This window comes from Podarcis melisellensis, assembly GCF_964234715.1.
Source record: "Podarcis melisellensis genome assembly, chromosome: Z".
NCBI classification, from domain to species: Eukaryota; Metazoa; Chordata; class Lepidosauria; order Squamata; family Lacertidae; genus Podarcis; species Podarcis melisellensis.
This window is the reverse complement of record NC_138547.1, coordinates 10,389,730-10,405,655: the sequence shown is the minus strand read 5'-3', so window position 1 is coordinate 10,405,655 and position 15,926 is coordinate 10,389,730. Positions and strand designations below refer to the sequence as shown.

The following is a 15,926-nucleotide window of genomic DNA, read 5'->3' as shown; positions in this document are numbered from 1 at the left end:
AATGTCTTGGCATATGTCGGCAACTCTCCTGAAAAATGCTGACAGCCTGAAGGTGGTCTAAGTTCTCAGCGATGCCCTGAATGCATGGGGTACTCACAGTAAAGCGGCCACTCTTGTTGGTGCAGGCAAACAGTCTAGGTGGGTGAACGTCCATCTTCTTGTCCTTTAGCCGTGGGGAGGTGCGATAGGCAGCTCTTCCACCAAGTGCTTCCCAGAAACCAGCTGCAAGACAGGAAAGGAACCACACATACAGGTTTGCCTTATCGTCAGGAAGGATGTGGCTGCCTCTGGTTTTGAGACAGCGCAGTGATAGATTTAGGACTGGAAATGAACCATGCAAACCCCAGTGCCTTTAATTGGAACTATGGCCTGTCCCCATGTCTTTTTTATTCTTCTTTCATTATGATTGGTGTTCATGGTCTTATCTATTTTTGTTTAACAAAATGTATATATCATTCGATTGCAGCAAAACCTCTTAAGCAGGTTGCATGGTTTTTTTTAAAATAAATAAATAAATAAAAACAATTAAAATTATCGGTAAAAAACATTAAAAACACACCAACGTCCATGTGGGGTGATGGTACTAGGACAGCGATACACAATCCTACTTTCAGGACTGTCTACACCTGCAAGACTTTAGGGGTGAACGTGCTGTTTTGTTTCCAGTTGATGCACACCCATAAACTCCTGCAAAAATCCTGATTTACTTTTTCCTACCACAAGTATTCCCAGGTAGTTTTTGGCTGCATTTTTGTTGCATTGTAGCACAAGAATGTCCCTCCAAAGAGCATAATGCTGTAACATTAGGCATAGCTGTCAACTTTTCCCTTTTCTTGCGAGGAATCCTATTCGGAATAAGGGAATTTCCCCTTTAAAAAAGGGGAAAGTTGGCAGCTATGACATTAGGGAAAGCATCACAGAACAACTAATAAAGCATTTTGATGTGTGGATGGTCCACACTTCAAACCTGGTTCTCCGCCTTCAGCAACCTCGGTTGCACGCGCTCCCAAGACCTTCAGTAGCTCTCTGGCCCCAGACTTCTCGGCCTCGCTGGCTCCTTTGCCAACCCACAGGTAAGCAGCAGAGGGGGTTTTCAACACAAAGGCATCATTGGAATTGAGCTCCTTAGCAGCTGCATCCACCTGTGAAGGGACAAATGTAAGCCTGCCATCAGGGCTGCCAGCACAGACACTTTTTAGCCACCCAGTGGCTTCCCCAACATTACAGAACTTACAGGTGCCAATTGGACTTTCCTTTTCAACAAGGCAGAGGCCATTTGGAAAAACAAAACACTGACTCCCTGAGGAACATTGGCAACCAGGAATTAGGAGTGACAGGAGGTTTGGGATGTGAGAGTGGAATTACAGTGGTACCTCTGGATACGAACAGGATCCGTTCCAGATCCCCATTCGCATCCTGAAGCGAATGCAACCTGTGTCTGCGGGTTGTGATTTGCCGCTTCCGCGCATGACGTCATTTTGACCGCCTGCGGATGAGCGAGCGGTGAAACCCGGAAGTAACGCACTCCGTTACTTCCAGGTTGCCGCGGAGCGCAACCCAAAAGCACTCAACCTGAAGCATATTTAACCCGAGGTATGACTGTATTCCAGAACGTAAGTGAAGGTAGTCACAAAATTCCATTGTAATAATTTAGCCATAGGCAATATAACGCATGAATGCTCTTCCTTATATTTCCACAAGTAAAATAGACTTAGCTTTGAGAAATTAAAGCTGAACATTTGGGCATGGTGTGTCAAGTATCCCAAAAATGGAAGTCACTGTGGTTCATTTTTCCAGCAGAAACCCAAGGCTGCCTGCTCATTTTTCAATCTCCATCTTGTCAGCACTGCCATTCGCTCCAATTAAAAACCATGTATATTCTTCACAATTTTTTTTAATTGCACAAAAATCACACTGTGCAACGATTTTGTAGTCTTTTGTGAGCAACAGCTCTTGTGCATGCTTATTTTGCTCAGATTGCAAATAGTGTAAACCAGTTTTCCCTGGCCGAACACACACCTGTTCCAAGAACAGCAGCTTGGATTTAGGTGGCTGCCTGCTTTGGAACAGGATCTCACATCAATGAAACCCCAAATTTTATTTGGGATAGAATTTGACAGCAACACTAGTTAAGAAAGCAGCTGGTGACAAAAGAACAACCGACCATGAGAAGGCCCCAAAAGTAAGGCCTTGCTATGAAGCCTGTCCATGATCAACAGGTATCAACAGGTTACTTACCTCTACAGCTCTGGTAGTGCCAGATGTGCTAGACCGGACTTGGAAGAGCCTTGTGGACGCAGGACTTGTCTGACCTCCCTCTCTGGAGGTGCCACCTTGGTACACGATCAGAGGTTTCCCACCGAACAAGCTCATGAGGTGAGGCGGTTCTTTGCCCTGGATCACTCGTTTCTGTCACAAAAGAGGCCATGGTCACTTGACAGAGGAAGAACACACCTGAGGGCTCATGCTCTGTCATGCATCAACCTATCATCAGAATGCCTGCGATGTGCAGCTACCATGGTAACAGACCAGAGGATCCATGGAACGTACAAAACTATTGAGGGCGGTGAATCAGCAGGAGGAGATAAAAGCTAGCAAATCATCTGCCATTTAACCAAATAGCCAGCTAACTGGACATTAAGGGCCCTCCAGACATTCTCCTGATTGTGCATTCATGTTTATTTGTCCTTGCGATGGTATCTGGGGAGTTAACACGTGACTCCGCTTTCAGTACTATTTGCTCCTGTGAAGCATTTGGGGCAGACATACTGATTCATTTAATCAGTGTGTGCCCCATAACTTTCTGAGGGAATCTTGTAACTTTTTATACCACAAATATTCTGGTTTGTTTTTTGTCCTGCTTTTGTTGCACAACAGTGCCCCTCCAGATGATAATGTGGAAACCTTGGGGAAGTATTGCAAAATAACTGAAAAAGTGGAACAATGTAAGGACGGTCCAGTATAAATCCACCACTTATCCACTTTCTTTGTGCCAATTATATATTGCATAATACACCCACAAAAAACCACTGTTCTAGAGGACCCCCATCTCTTTTCTGTTTCTTGTGATCTCTCTAAACACTTTCACCATATAATTTAATTATTGTCCATTTTCCTGATCTGGGCAGACAAATTTTATTGAAATATCTGCTCAACATTCAGGTTTCGTCTTATAGGGTTGCCATATTTAAAAAAGTGAAAAATAAGACACAAAACCCTTGGCTTTTAGCTACTTTAAAAGAAAATCGGCAAAAACAACACCGCCGACATGGGTTGCCATATGTCTGGATTTTCCCAGACATTTGGCCGGTTTTCGCCTGGACACTGCTTCTATCCGTGATATTCCAGGTGTGTCCAGGAAATTCCAGACGTATTGCAACCTTTCATCTTATATTGTTAGCACTCTCGTTTGCTCCAATTAAAAGGTCTGGATTTTTTCACATATGTTATACTTTGCACATCATGAAAGCAGTCTTAAAAGTAGTTCTGTAGTCTTAAAACCTCAATGATCACAGGTGCATAGTCTCATCATCTCTCGGAGCATGCTACAGCTCTGGCATTTAACAGATCTGTTTCGTTTCTTGTCCCCTTATTTCAGTTCAATCTAACTGAACCCATCTGTAGTTAAGCCACATGGACTGGCCCAGATGCATAGGCGCCGACTCCATGGGGCCTGAGGGGGCCCGAGCCCCCTCAAAAATTCGTTTGGGGGGGCTCTGCCCCCCCAATAATTTAAGAAAATTATTAGTTATATTATGCTTTGTAAAATCACAAAATTATGTTGGTATTTTTTATTTTCCTTGTTTGACAATAGTTACCTTTTAAAATACATTCAGTAATGAGTTAAAACAAAGCCACTCCCGATCTAGAGAGGGGGTGGGGTTGCGGGCTCTCAACCCATCAACAATCTCGCGGGGCTGGCGTCAGCCCCGCGAGAAGCGGGGATTCTCATTAATATTCACTGCCCACGGCGGCAGCCAATCGGCTGCCGCAAAGGGCGGGCCCTCACAGGTTCACTTAAGGTCGGGGCAGCCCGGGGCTCGCCCCTTTCGTTCCCCCAGCAGCAGCGGTTTGGAGGTCTTGGGCCCCCCCAATATTTTTTATAAGTCGGTATGGGCCCCCGCCCCCCCAATATTTTTTATAAGTCGGCGCCCCTGCCCAGATGGCAATACCTGCACTGCAGTGCCTCCCAGCTCCTCATCCAGTTGGACAGTAAGGAAAGCAGAGGTTGCGACTTCATCTTGGGTGGAATCAGCGCCCTGCCTGAAAAAACAAAGGGCAGAAATATTGAATGTACACAGCATAAATGGGGAACCTTTTTTCTCTCAAGGGGTAATCCTTTGGGGATTGCATGTAGCTCTTGTAGTTCTGTGAAGGGAATAGTGGTTTTCTAACCACTCTCAGTACCCTTAAAGAACAACAGTTCTCAGGACTCTTTGGGGAAAGTCATGGCTATTCAAGTGGTACTCTATATTTATGGTATGGATGTGGATCTAGAAATCGGGCCTTCAGCACTGTGGCTCTGGATCTATAGAACCAGCTCTGAATCGAACGGACAACCACCTAGCATTTTTGCTTTTAGCTGATGATTAAAAACTTACCGTTTAAAAATGGCTTTTTCTGAAAGCGACTTGGTCATTTTATATTATAAACACTATTTGTGTAATTTGATGCTTTCAATAACTTTTTGTTAAGGTTATATATACATTTATTTGTTTTTGCTATATATGTAGGGTTTTTTTTAATATTCCTCTTTTACACTGCTTTGGAAACATTTGTTGGAAACCAGTTCGGAGCTTTTCAGTTTAGAGAAGACGGGAGTAAGCAGTGACACAATAGACGTTATATAAAATAAAGTTTTTCTCTCTCTCTGAAAACACTAAAAACTTGTGAACATCCAATGAAGCTTAATGCTGGAAGTTTCAGGAAATATAAAAGAAAGTAGTTCTCTGTACAATGAAAGTTCAGCTGTGGAACTTGTTCCCATAGTGATGGCTATCAACTTGGATGGCTTTTAAAAATGATGTGGGATAAGTCTATCAATGGCTACTAGCCATGATGGTTATTTTGTGCCTCCATGGGCAAAGGTTATGTGCTTCTGAATACAGGTTTCTGGAAGCTGAAGAAGGAGAGAGGATTATTGTGCTCAGGTCCTGCTTGCAGGTTTCCTGGTGGGGCACCTGGTTGGCCATTTGTGAGAATAGGATGCTGGACCAGATGGGCTTTGGCTTGATCCTGCAGGCTCTTACGTTGTTATGAGTTAGGTAAAGGTAAAGGGACCCCTGACCATTAGGTCCAGTCGTGACCAACTCTGGGGTTGCAGTGCTTATCTCACTTTATTGGCTGAGGGAGCCGTCGTACAGCTTCCTGGTCATGTGGCCAGCATGACTGAGCTGCTTCTGGCGAACCAGAGCAGCGCATGGAAACGCCGTTTACCTTCCCGCCGGAGTGGTACCTATTTATCTACTTGCACTTCAGTGTGCTTTCGAACTGCTAGGTTGGCAGGAGCAGGGACCAAGGAACGGGAGCTCACCCCATCACGGGGATTCGAACCGCAGACCTTCTGATAGGCAAGTCCTAGGCTCTGTGGTTTAACCCACAGTGCCACCTGCATCCTGTATTGTTATGAGTTAGAAAACCTTAAATCAGGTGTGGGGAAGCTTTGGTCCTCCAGATGTTACTGAGCTATAACTCCCATCAACCTTGGACATCGGCCATGCTTGCTGTGGCTGATGGGAGTTGTAGTTCAGCAACATCTGAGGGCAAAAGTTGTCTTAAATTTTTTAAAAAATACTAATAAGAAAAAAAGTTATCATACCAAGTGTAGATGATTTTGCCTTGTTTTCCACCATGTCTGTAATCATACAGGATGATATAGCTGTCCCCACCATAGAATTGTCCGTAATTTGAGGGACTCACTGGGACTTTGGCAGAACCTTCTATTCTCCAGATCTGAAGGGGGGTGGAGAGAAGAGAAATGACATCCAAATCAGATAAATGGCAAACAAGGGACCATTGGTGGAATGAGTTCCAGCTTTTTGAAATAATAAATGAAGACATACAAATTATGTAAGTGAAAGGAGTAGGGAAAGCGAGAGAGAGAGAGAGGTGTATGAACAGGTGTATTTGCACCACACATTTGAAGTGCATTTATAGCAATTTCAACAGTCATGGCTCCCCCCATCCCAAAATAATCTTGGGAACTCTAGTTTAGTCCTCACAGAGATACTAACTATGGTTTCCAGGATTCTTTAAGGGAAGCCATGTACTTTTAATGTATGCTGTGGATATGACTTAAGTCCTCTAATGCTTTGAAAGTTGCCAACTTTGATGGATGGTTCAAATGGCAATCTCGTGGCTTTAAAAGGAGATGAGGCAGATTAAGGGAGAAAAAAGGCTATGGATGGCTACTTTATCAGAAATGGCAGTGATCTGCCTCCAGGATCAAGGCTGGTCCATTAGGGCAAATGGGGCAGTGCCCCACCAGCCACAGTCACTCTCAGCCAGCCTCCACCTGCCTGGCTTTCAACTTACTAGTCCATGGGGTGGCCCCTACTGCCTGCTTGCTCGTCCTTAGTTTCAGTGCTGCCCTTGTAGAACTCAGCAGGGAGGATGATGCAGGCAGTGCTCAAATGAGGAGGCTCTGCCTATCACTGGCTCTAGCACCACCTACTGTGGGGCTCCCTGCCTTCTGTCCTCCCAGTCCCAAAGGACTCCAGCTACCACTGAAGATAGCATGTCTAGGAATTGCAGTGGGTGGAGATCAGCCACAGGAGAGACCAATGGAGACATCTTTAGGATAGGTGGCTTTATTTACACATATACACAACCTGAGCACAGGATGAAGGGACCCACAGATTTAACAACCCAACAGATCTTGATTCCCTGTCAGGTTTCCAGTGAAGCCCCCAGTCACAGCTTAGGTTCAGCACAGAGCAAAACATTGCTCTCTGTCTCCACATTAGCCAAAACTCACTCACACAACTCGTCACTTAGACAGCCTTCCTTGGTCAGTTTCTTCTTCCTCCTAGGATGACCATGGCCTCCAGCCAGGTGAGGCGGGAAAAGGCCAACCCATTTATCTTTATGGCATCCTCTTCAAGACTTCACAGCACTTAACTGACCAGCCAAAGCCATTAACTTAACATATGTATTCTACCCCACATACACAACATCACAGATTTGGAAGGGACCTAAGTTGTCATTCACACTGACCCCCCAAATCATAACAATAATTACTCCTGCTGTACTCACTGACTGCAGTACAATACACACTCAGCTATTGTCTTTCTTGCTCAGAGTCCTGAGCTGCCAATTGCTGGACAGATCCTTTTGCCTAATAGAGTGACGATTTTGCATAACTACCCTCTCCCCCACTTACCTGTTTGTTTCCAGTGCCGTCATCTTCCATGCCATGCTGGGCTGCCATTGTTGGGGAGGTGTGTAGTGTGGCAGCATCGAAAGGAATGTTGTCAATCTTGGCCACGTGAGAATTGATGTAGCCCACACCCATGCCCTCTGTCTGGTCCCTGTCACGCCAATTCTTGAAAAACTGCTTGAACAGAGGAGTCTCGCCACCATCGGGAAGGACTTGGATCTGAAACAACGAAAGTATCCTGAGATGGAATGGTCTCAGCTGAAGCCAAACTAGGACAGAATTGTATTTATTTAGTGTTCTTTTTTTAAGAAGCTTTATCAGCACAATTTATTCTTGACACTAGGCCTCAGTGCAGTTCTTTAGCTGTTGAGCCACATAGGCTCAATTTAGACAGTATGGCAAACCGTCGTTTGAGGTTCCAGATGTACCCAAAGCAAACCATGGTTTAACCCTGCTAGTCTTTTGTATTCTGTCCTCTCAATCCTTAGGTTCTTAACTTCATCCCCTTTACTTACCAGCAATCTATGTGGTGATTGAACTATGACAATGTAAACATCACCACAAACCAGGGTTAGCAAAGAAGAAGAAGAAGAAGAAGAAGAAGAAGAAGAAGAAGAAGAGGAGGAGGAGGAGGAGGAGGAGGAGGAGAAGAAGAAGAAGAAGAAGAAGAAGAAGAGTAGTTTGGATTTGATATCCCGCTTTATCACTACTTGAAGGAGTCTCAAAGCGGCTAACATTCTCCTTTCCCTTCCTCCCCCACAACAAACACCCTGTGAGGTGAATGAAGCTGAGAGACTTCAGGGAAGTGTGACTAGCTCAAGGTCACCCAGCGGCTGCATGTGGAGGAGCGGGAAAGTGAACCAGGTTCACCAGATTATGAATCTACCGCTCTTAACCACTACACCACACTGGCTCTCAAAGCACTGAAAGTCAAATTCAAACCATAGTTTCACATTCTGGCTTACCGGACAATCACAATTCATGGTTTGTCAACTGAAGAAATTAACCAAAACTCAACAAACCTTCCTTAATCATGGTTTGAGAGCCAACCATCCCATTTCAGCCCTCCCACATCTTGCTTTAAATTGAACCTTGTGTGTTTCCTGCAACATCTCTTTTCTCCACTTACCTTCCATGCATCCTAACCTCATTCCTTTACTTGGGTGGGGAACTGGTGGCCCCCCAGATGCTCTGGAACTACAACTGCCAGCATCTCTGCCCACTGACTATGCTGACTATTGGCAGGCGTGGTGCGTCCCATTTTGTCACTTGAGGTAAAATGGAAAGTGCCACCCTGCTCTGCTGCATCATATGCCCCATCACCTCTTCTGCTGGCACTGCTGCTGTGCCCCTCACCTCTACCAGCGCTGCCTCTGTGTCACTTCCACTGCTGATTTCCAGCATAATCTCACGAGATTTTGTCAAAATCCTGTGAGATGACTCGCACTCTTTGAGATCTCATGAGATTTTAGTATGATCTTGTGAGATATCATTGGAAATCGGCACTGCTGCTGGTGCCACTTCTCCACCACTGACTGAGGCGGCGGCGAATAGGGTGCCTGTAGGAGTTTCACCTCAGGGGCTTCTGCTACCTGAGGCAGTTGCTTCACCCCACCTCAAGGGTGAGCCGGCCCTGGCTACTGGAGCTGATGGGAGCTGAAATCCAACAGCACCTGGAGGACCACAGGTTCCTCATCCCTGCTATAACAGAAGGAAGTCTATGGATAACTTTTCTTGTATCCTCACCTGTGTGTGTCGGGGATAACCCATCTTGGTGATGAATTCTGCGGCAGTTTTCAAGGCAGCCTTCCTTTCCTCAGCATTGGCATTTTTACCTTCAAGTTAGCAACAGGAGTGAGTGAAGATAGATATATTAAAAGAGAATATAAAATTTGCTACCAGATGGAGTGATTTTTAAAGGGGAAGGGTTTTAGAAGTCCTTCAAGTGGCCATTTTGTGCTTCAGGCACAAATTGAAGTATGTGAGACCGAACATATTTCTGAGGCAAAAAAAAAAAATCAATCATATGAGGCAGAATGTATTTCTGATGTCAAAGAAATAAACAACTATCTGACGTTTAGAAGACATGTGAAGGCAGCCCTGTTTAGGGAAGGTTTTAACGACTGATGTTTTAATGTATTTTTAATCTTTTGTTGGAAGCTAACCAGAGTGGCTGGGGAAACCCAGCCAGATGGGCGGGGTATAAATCATTAATAATAATAATAATAATAATAATAATAATAATAATAATAATAATAAAATAAATAAAATTTAAATACATGAAGACATTTTGAGGCCTGCAGCAAAAAAATATGTTTGTGCATGCACACAAACCATGGTGGGAAAATTTCTAAGCAACAAATGAAATAACTATTTGCCATCTTTTAATTATACCTTCAAATCATGTCTAGTGGCAAGGCCTTATGCTGTTCCACACACCCTCACCAATTTCTCCCCTCAATTTAGATGTGACAATACATTTAAATTTGCTGCCAAAAATGGCATTTAGTATGAGTTTCTTCAAAAAGAAAAGTGGGATAATTTTTTAAAATAAACCTGAACAAATAAACAAACAGCACCCTCCACAATCCCTCAATGTAACATCAAATTAGAGAAGTGCATAAAGTAATATTATCAGGTGGTGTGCTTCTTGGTACACCAGGAACTTTTGGCCCTCCAGATGTTTGACTCCAACCTCCATCAGCCATGCCCACTGAGACGGATGGGAGCTGGAGTTCAATGACATCTGGAAGGCCACAGGTTCCCCAAATCTGTTGTACACTCATTCTTTTGTTTACAGTGAGTTTGTGTTTATGTGTTTTTAATGCTGCCTATTAACCCCTATAGAAAATTCACACCTCTACAACAAAACAATAAGGCACACTCTCCATTGAAATTGAGAACCCACCCCTGATTCCACAGCTGCATGTATTTCACTAGCACACACAGAGACCATACATTTAAAGCACAATGATGGCACTTTAAACATTCATGGTCTCCCTTCAAAGCAGCCGCGGTTTGTTAAGGGTGTTGAGAGTTGTTAGACAACACCTATTCTCCTCAGAGAGCTACAATTCCTGGGAAGAGGAGCTGATTCTTAAACAAACTCTGGGAATTGTAGCTCTCTGAGGAGAATAGGGGTCACCTAACAGCTCTTAACAAACTACAGCTCCCAACACTCTTTGGGAAGCCACAACAGTTTAAAGTGTTATAGCAGCACTTTAAGTGTGTGGACTGAACATGGCCTGTGTCAGCCGTATGGCTTTTGTATATCTCTCTCCTTTTACCTTTCCAGACAAAGATTTTGCCGTTGGTGCCATGGTCAAGAATGAAGCAATCATCCGAGCTCAGGGCTGATTGAGAGAATGGATTCTCATCAGCCACCAGAGAGACCGCCATATTCCCTGCGCCGTTGGATACCTGTAACAGTACAGCAGAACAGATTGTTATTCTTGGGGTGTGTCCAGCATCAGTCCTTCTCAGAGCAGACCAGCCATAATTAATGGGCATGACTAACTTAGGTCCGTTAATTGAAATGGGTCTACTCTGATTGAAATTCAGTTTGATACAAACCTATTATTGCATTAATGACATGTTGCAGAATACATCCACCCACTAAAAAAACCCAAAAGCAGTCTGAAGGGGCCCTCCAGCCACAGCTACCATATTTCATCTCCACTGTCCTCTCTCACAAATACTGCCACTTCTCTCCTTTTCACGGCTCAAATCTCCTCCTCCACAAATGTGTTGGCTTAACCCCAGTCAGCCAACCCTGATTAAAACAAAACTTAAGTACATTTAGCTCTCAGCACCATGAACAAACTACATTTCCCAGGATTCTTTGTGGGGAGCAATGACTGTTAAAAGTGATAATGCTTTAAACGTACGGTGTAAATGTGGCCTTCTAGTCTCCTGGAAGAATGCACGTCCAGCTGTCTGGAACCCTAAACAACTAAATGGCACGGTATAAACTCTCACACACATACCCCAACACTTCTGTTAGGGGATGAGGATATTCTGCAACACTTTGCTGCAGGTTCCACTTATCTTAATATTTTTGGTTATACAGTACTCCATTGGACAGGTTTCTATTGCAAAAGCAAAACGAAAAAATAAAATAAAATGTAACTTCAGCTTATTGGGTGGGTTGGCATTCATGGCGTTGACACTGTTCCTGCCATGCACTCTAGCAAAAGCCTATCATTGACAGGCAAAGCTGAAACAGCTCTTTGTTCTCCCTGTGAGATAAAAAAACCACCCCAAATACTGCTTTGAGCGCTGTCTCTCTCCAGTGTTTCATAGGGCTCCCTCCCTCTGGCTCACTGGCCATCTGGATCTTGTTATACCTTGTACAGCTTAGCCAGCCTTCGGTTGGTTACGTCAGCTGCACCGTCATCAGTAGTGCCTGCTGGCAGGGTGGGCTTGGGTCCCAGGACCTGAAAAGCAAACACACAAAAAATTATTAATAATAATATATAAAAGTTTCTAGAGGAGTGCATGCTGACTAAACAGGCTCTCTGCTCGCCAGATGCTTTAACTAAAGAAATAAACAGGATCCCACATGGAAAAATAATCATTTATTCTCTTTTTTTTAACCCTGATTTATGCCTGTTGCACAAGAGGATAGTTATGGAAAATGGAGAGGGCAGGAAGGAGAAGCCAAATTCAAAACCTTATGGAAACTGACCAGTTCAAAGGCTAATTTTCGGGCATGGCTTTGACAGGGGAGGCTGGTCCATTAGGGCAAATGGGGCATTGTCCTACCAACTAAAGTCTGCCCTCAGCCAGCACCCTGCCTACCAGCCTTATGTTAGCAAACAGTCCAGGGAGTGGTACTGGTTGCAAGTTCTCTCCTTAAGTCGCAATGTTGCCCCAGTACAGGCATGTCCAGCCAGTAGATGGCGATGTACCGGTAGATCCATGACTGATCCTGGCAGGTCGTGGGACCCTTATCGATTTGAGGATTACCGTATTTTTTGCTCTATAAGACTCACTTTTTCCCTCCTAAAAAGTAAGGGGAAATGTGTGTGCATCTTATGGAGCGAATGCAGGCTGCGCAGCTATCCCAGAAGCCAGAACAGGAAGAGGGGTTGCTGCTTTCACTGCACAGTGATCCCTCTTGTTGTTCTGGCTTCTGAGATTCATAATATTTTTTTTCTTGTTTTCCTCCTCCAAAAACTAGGTGCGTCTTATGGTCTGGTACATCTTATAGAGTGAAAAATACGGTAAATAAAGTTTACCAAAAGTTAACAAATAAAAGCTGAAGAACTCTGGGCAACCTTACCCCCAAAAAGCTCAACAAACAACTCTGGGATCAACAACTCTGGGCAATCCACCCAGCCCACGCACGCAGGCTCCTCCTCGCTCCAATGACAATGGGTAGATCACTGCCAGTTTTTTTTCATACTGGAAGTAGATCGCAGTCTCTTGGGAGTTGGATGTGCCTGCTCTAGTGGAACTCAGCAGGGAGGAGGATGGGGGCGTAGGTGCATTTATTCCAACATCTTGTTCTCACAGTGGCCAACCAGATGCCCATGAGATGCCCACAAGCAGGATTGTTTACCTCCCTCCTCTCTTGTGACCCGGAAACTGCAACTAATCCAAATGTGGCAGCTAGACTGGTGACTGGGAGTGGCCACCGAGACCACATAACACCGGTCTTGAAATACCTACATTGGCTCCCAGTACATTTCCGAGAACAATTCAAAGTGTTGGGGCTGACCTTTAAAGCCCTAAACGGCCTCGGTCCAGTATGCGTGAAGGAGCGTCTCCACCCCCATCATTCTGTCCGGACACAGAGTTCCAGCGCCGAGGGCCTTCTGGTAGTTCCCTCCCTGTGAGAAGCCAAGTTACAGGGAACCAGGCAGAGGGCCTTCTCGGTAGTGGCACCCGCCCTGTGGAACGCCCTCCCATCAGATGTCAAAGAGAAAAACTTTTCAGACTTTTAGAAGACATCTGAAGGCAGCCCTGTTTAGGGAGGCTTTTAATGTTCAATAGATTATTGTATTTTAATATTCTGTTGGAAGCCACCCAGAGTGGCTGGGGAAACCCAGCCAGATGGGTGGGACATAAATAATAAATTGTTGTTGTTATAAAAATTCAGAATTCAAACCTCTCCTACAGTATCCCAGTGCAGTTTTACTGAATGTGCAAGGGGTTGGTGGGAGGAGGCAGCTCTTACACACTCAGCATCAACTGGGCTCTGAACCTTTCATGTTTTGATTACCAAAAACATGCTGAAAAGGTACCTGTGTGCACATAGCAACACTGCCCCATTTTTTCTCACCCACCACATTTGGGGAAGAGCACTGAAATTCAGAAGAGGCTGGATTTTAATCTGTAGGACCCTCAACTGGACTTCCACACGGGAAATTGGGAAATTTAACAGAATGCCTCATCCTTCTGCTGATACAAGCTAATAGGCAGAAACGGCAACTGTATTTAAGTTCCCTGCAAAATATAGTCATGGATTCTCTGCAAAACATGTAACTTGACCCCACATAGTTACTCAGAAGTAAGTTTCCCAGTGTTAGGCTTACTCCCAAGTAACTGCATATAGGTTTGCAGCTGAGTAGCACGTATGGATTTGTGAGAAAGTAAATAGACCAGGACCTGAAGCATCTCTTCCCGCTCAGCACCGTCATCTATGACATAGACCCTTGCGCGTCCACTTCTCTCGTTATCCCGGATCCCCTTGGCGACTTGGGTGGCCTTCAGCTTTTCAAACCTGTTACTTTGTGAGCCACACCACTGGTGAATATTCTGCAGGGCACAGAAAGAAGAAGGTTAAAGAGGCAAATACTATGACTAAATAGCAGGTAGCGGGAGTCAGATTTCCTATGATGCAAAGAAGTGACCTTGTACTCACATAACATTAGACTGTAGTTAATGTGAAGCATGGTTTAACAAACCACAGTTAAAGCTGAATCACCTGGCAGCTGATCACTTAAACCATGCCACATAACGGTTGAAAACACCAATGAGAACATGAAACAATACTAAGCTATGATTAAGGTTTTTGTTTATTCAGAATTATAACAAGACATATTATCCAAAAACATATCATCCTTGTGTCCCCCCCCCCAGTTTTCCTCCCTACTCCCTCCCACACAAAACCCACCCCACCCTACCCCGACTTCCCTCAGTTCCAGTCTTTGGTTTCTCTAAGAATGCTGTTTTCTGCATGTTACAAAGTTGTATAGATCCTCAAACTATTTAGCTGATTCTTATCAATAAAAAGTTTGTGAATGTTTATTCAAAACCTGCCAAGGAGTCCAGTCCACTTCGCTTTGTTGCGTCTTCAGATACTTTGTAAAGGGTTCCCATTCATCCTTAAAGTCACAGTTATCCTTATCCCATAGCTTATATGTCAGTTTTGCCAGTTCTGCATAGTCCGTCAATTTTTCTTGCCATGATTCTTTAGCTATGATTAATGTTAATCACAGAGCCTAGGGCTTGCCGATCAAAAGGCCGGCAGTTTGAATCCCGGCGAAGGGGTGAGCTTCCGTTGTTTGGTCCCAGCTCCTGCCCACCTAGTAGTTCAAAAGCACGTCAAGTGCAAGTAGGGAAAGCTCCAGCGGGAAAGTAAACGGCGTTTCCATGTGCTGTTCTGGTTCACCAGAAGCGGCTTAGTCATGTTGGCCACATGACCCGGAAGCTGTCTGCGGACAAACGCCAGCTCCCTCGGCCTATAGAGCAAGATGAGCGCGCAACCCCAGAGTCATCTGCGACTGGACCTAACAGTCAGGGGGTACCTTTACCTTTTTAAGGTTTATAAACTAAGGTTTATGATTGATTGATCAATCATAGCTAACAAATCACAGTTCACACATAACTCTATATAAACTATAGTTTAGTGTTATGTGCGAACCAGATCACAGCCTAAATAAGGTAATGATTGGATTATTGACAACACCTATATGCTACTTCTCCACAGTTCAAAGTAGCTTCCACAAAATCAGCAATATAACAAAATAACAAAATAATTTATTTGAGGGGGCCAGACCAGTTGTGTCCACTTTAAGCCTGTGCTTGCCCTCAAACTGGGAATGCGTCACAGACAAAGCTAGCTTCACGCTGGAGCTGAGCACTTTGTACAATCAGCTGGGAAAATGTGCTTGCTTGGCAGGACACATTTGCATCAAGCCTGGACTGACGGCATGTTATTATCTCCTCCAAGTCTTTTCATGCCCCATAACAAAGGGGACCAGCACAGAACCAGGGAAACTCAAAGAGGTGTCATGTTCTGGTTCAGAGATGCATTGGGATGGTGGAAAAACTAGATCCAGTTCAAATTTAAAGGTGAATCTACTTAACTTTTACTTTCTGAAAAAATGTGTGAACCGGAATACAATTATCCTTCAAAATTCACTCTTCTCTGAATTTTGCAGTGCAGTTTTCCAGACATGTAATGTACACAAAAATGCATATTCTGAGGTAAAGTGTGTATAAAAATGCACATATTGGTGAAAGTAAGAAACAATAATGCATTGTGTATGGGGAAACTTCTTTGAAAAAATATGTATATTAGAATTTTTCAATAAAATGC

General features: G+C 44.3%; 1 protein-coding gene across 3 annotated transcripts in view; it reads right to left on the bottom strand.

Annotated features, from left to right (window-relative positions):
• Window positions 1–15,926, bottom strand: part of GSN (gelsolin) — a 63,069-nt gene that overhangs the window by 3,581 nt on the left and 43,562 nt on the right. For all 3 annotated transcript variants that reach the window (XM_081896416.1, XM_081896415.1, XM_081896414.1), the window contains exons 5-14: window positions 13,991–14,140; window positions 11,725–11,814; window positions 10,666–10,798; window positions 9,125–9,213; window positions 7,382–7,597; window positions 5,819–5,952; window positions 4,173–4,263; window positions 2,239–2,409; window positions 968–1,142; window positions 98–222 (exon numbers count right to left, since the gene is read on the bottom strand). In XM_081896416.1, the coding sequence (XP_081752542.1) occupies window positions 98–222; window positions 968–1,142; window positions 2,239–2,409; window positions 4,173–4,263; window positions 5,819–5,952; window positions 7,382–7,597; window positions 9,125–9,213; window positions 10,666–10,798; window positions 11,725–11,814; window positions 13,991–14,140 (1,374 nt within the window). The remainder of the gene's footprint in view (window positions 1–97; window positions 223–967; window positions 1,143–2,238; window positions 2,410–4,172; window positions 4,264–5,818; window positions 5,953–7,381; window positions 7,598–9,124; window positions 9,214–10,665; window positions 10,799–11,724; window positions 11,815–13,990; window positions 14,141–15,926) is intronic.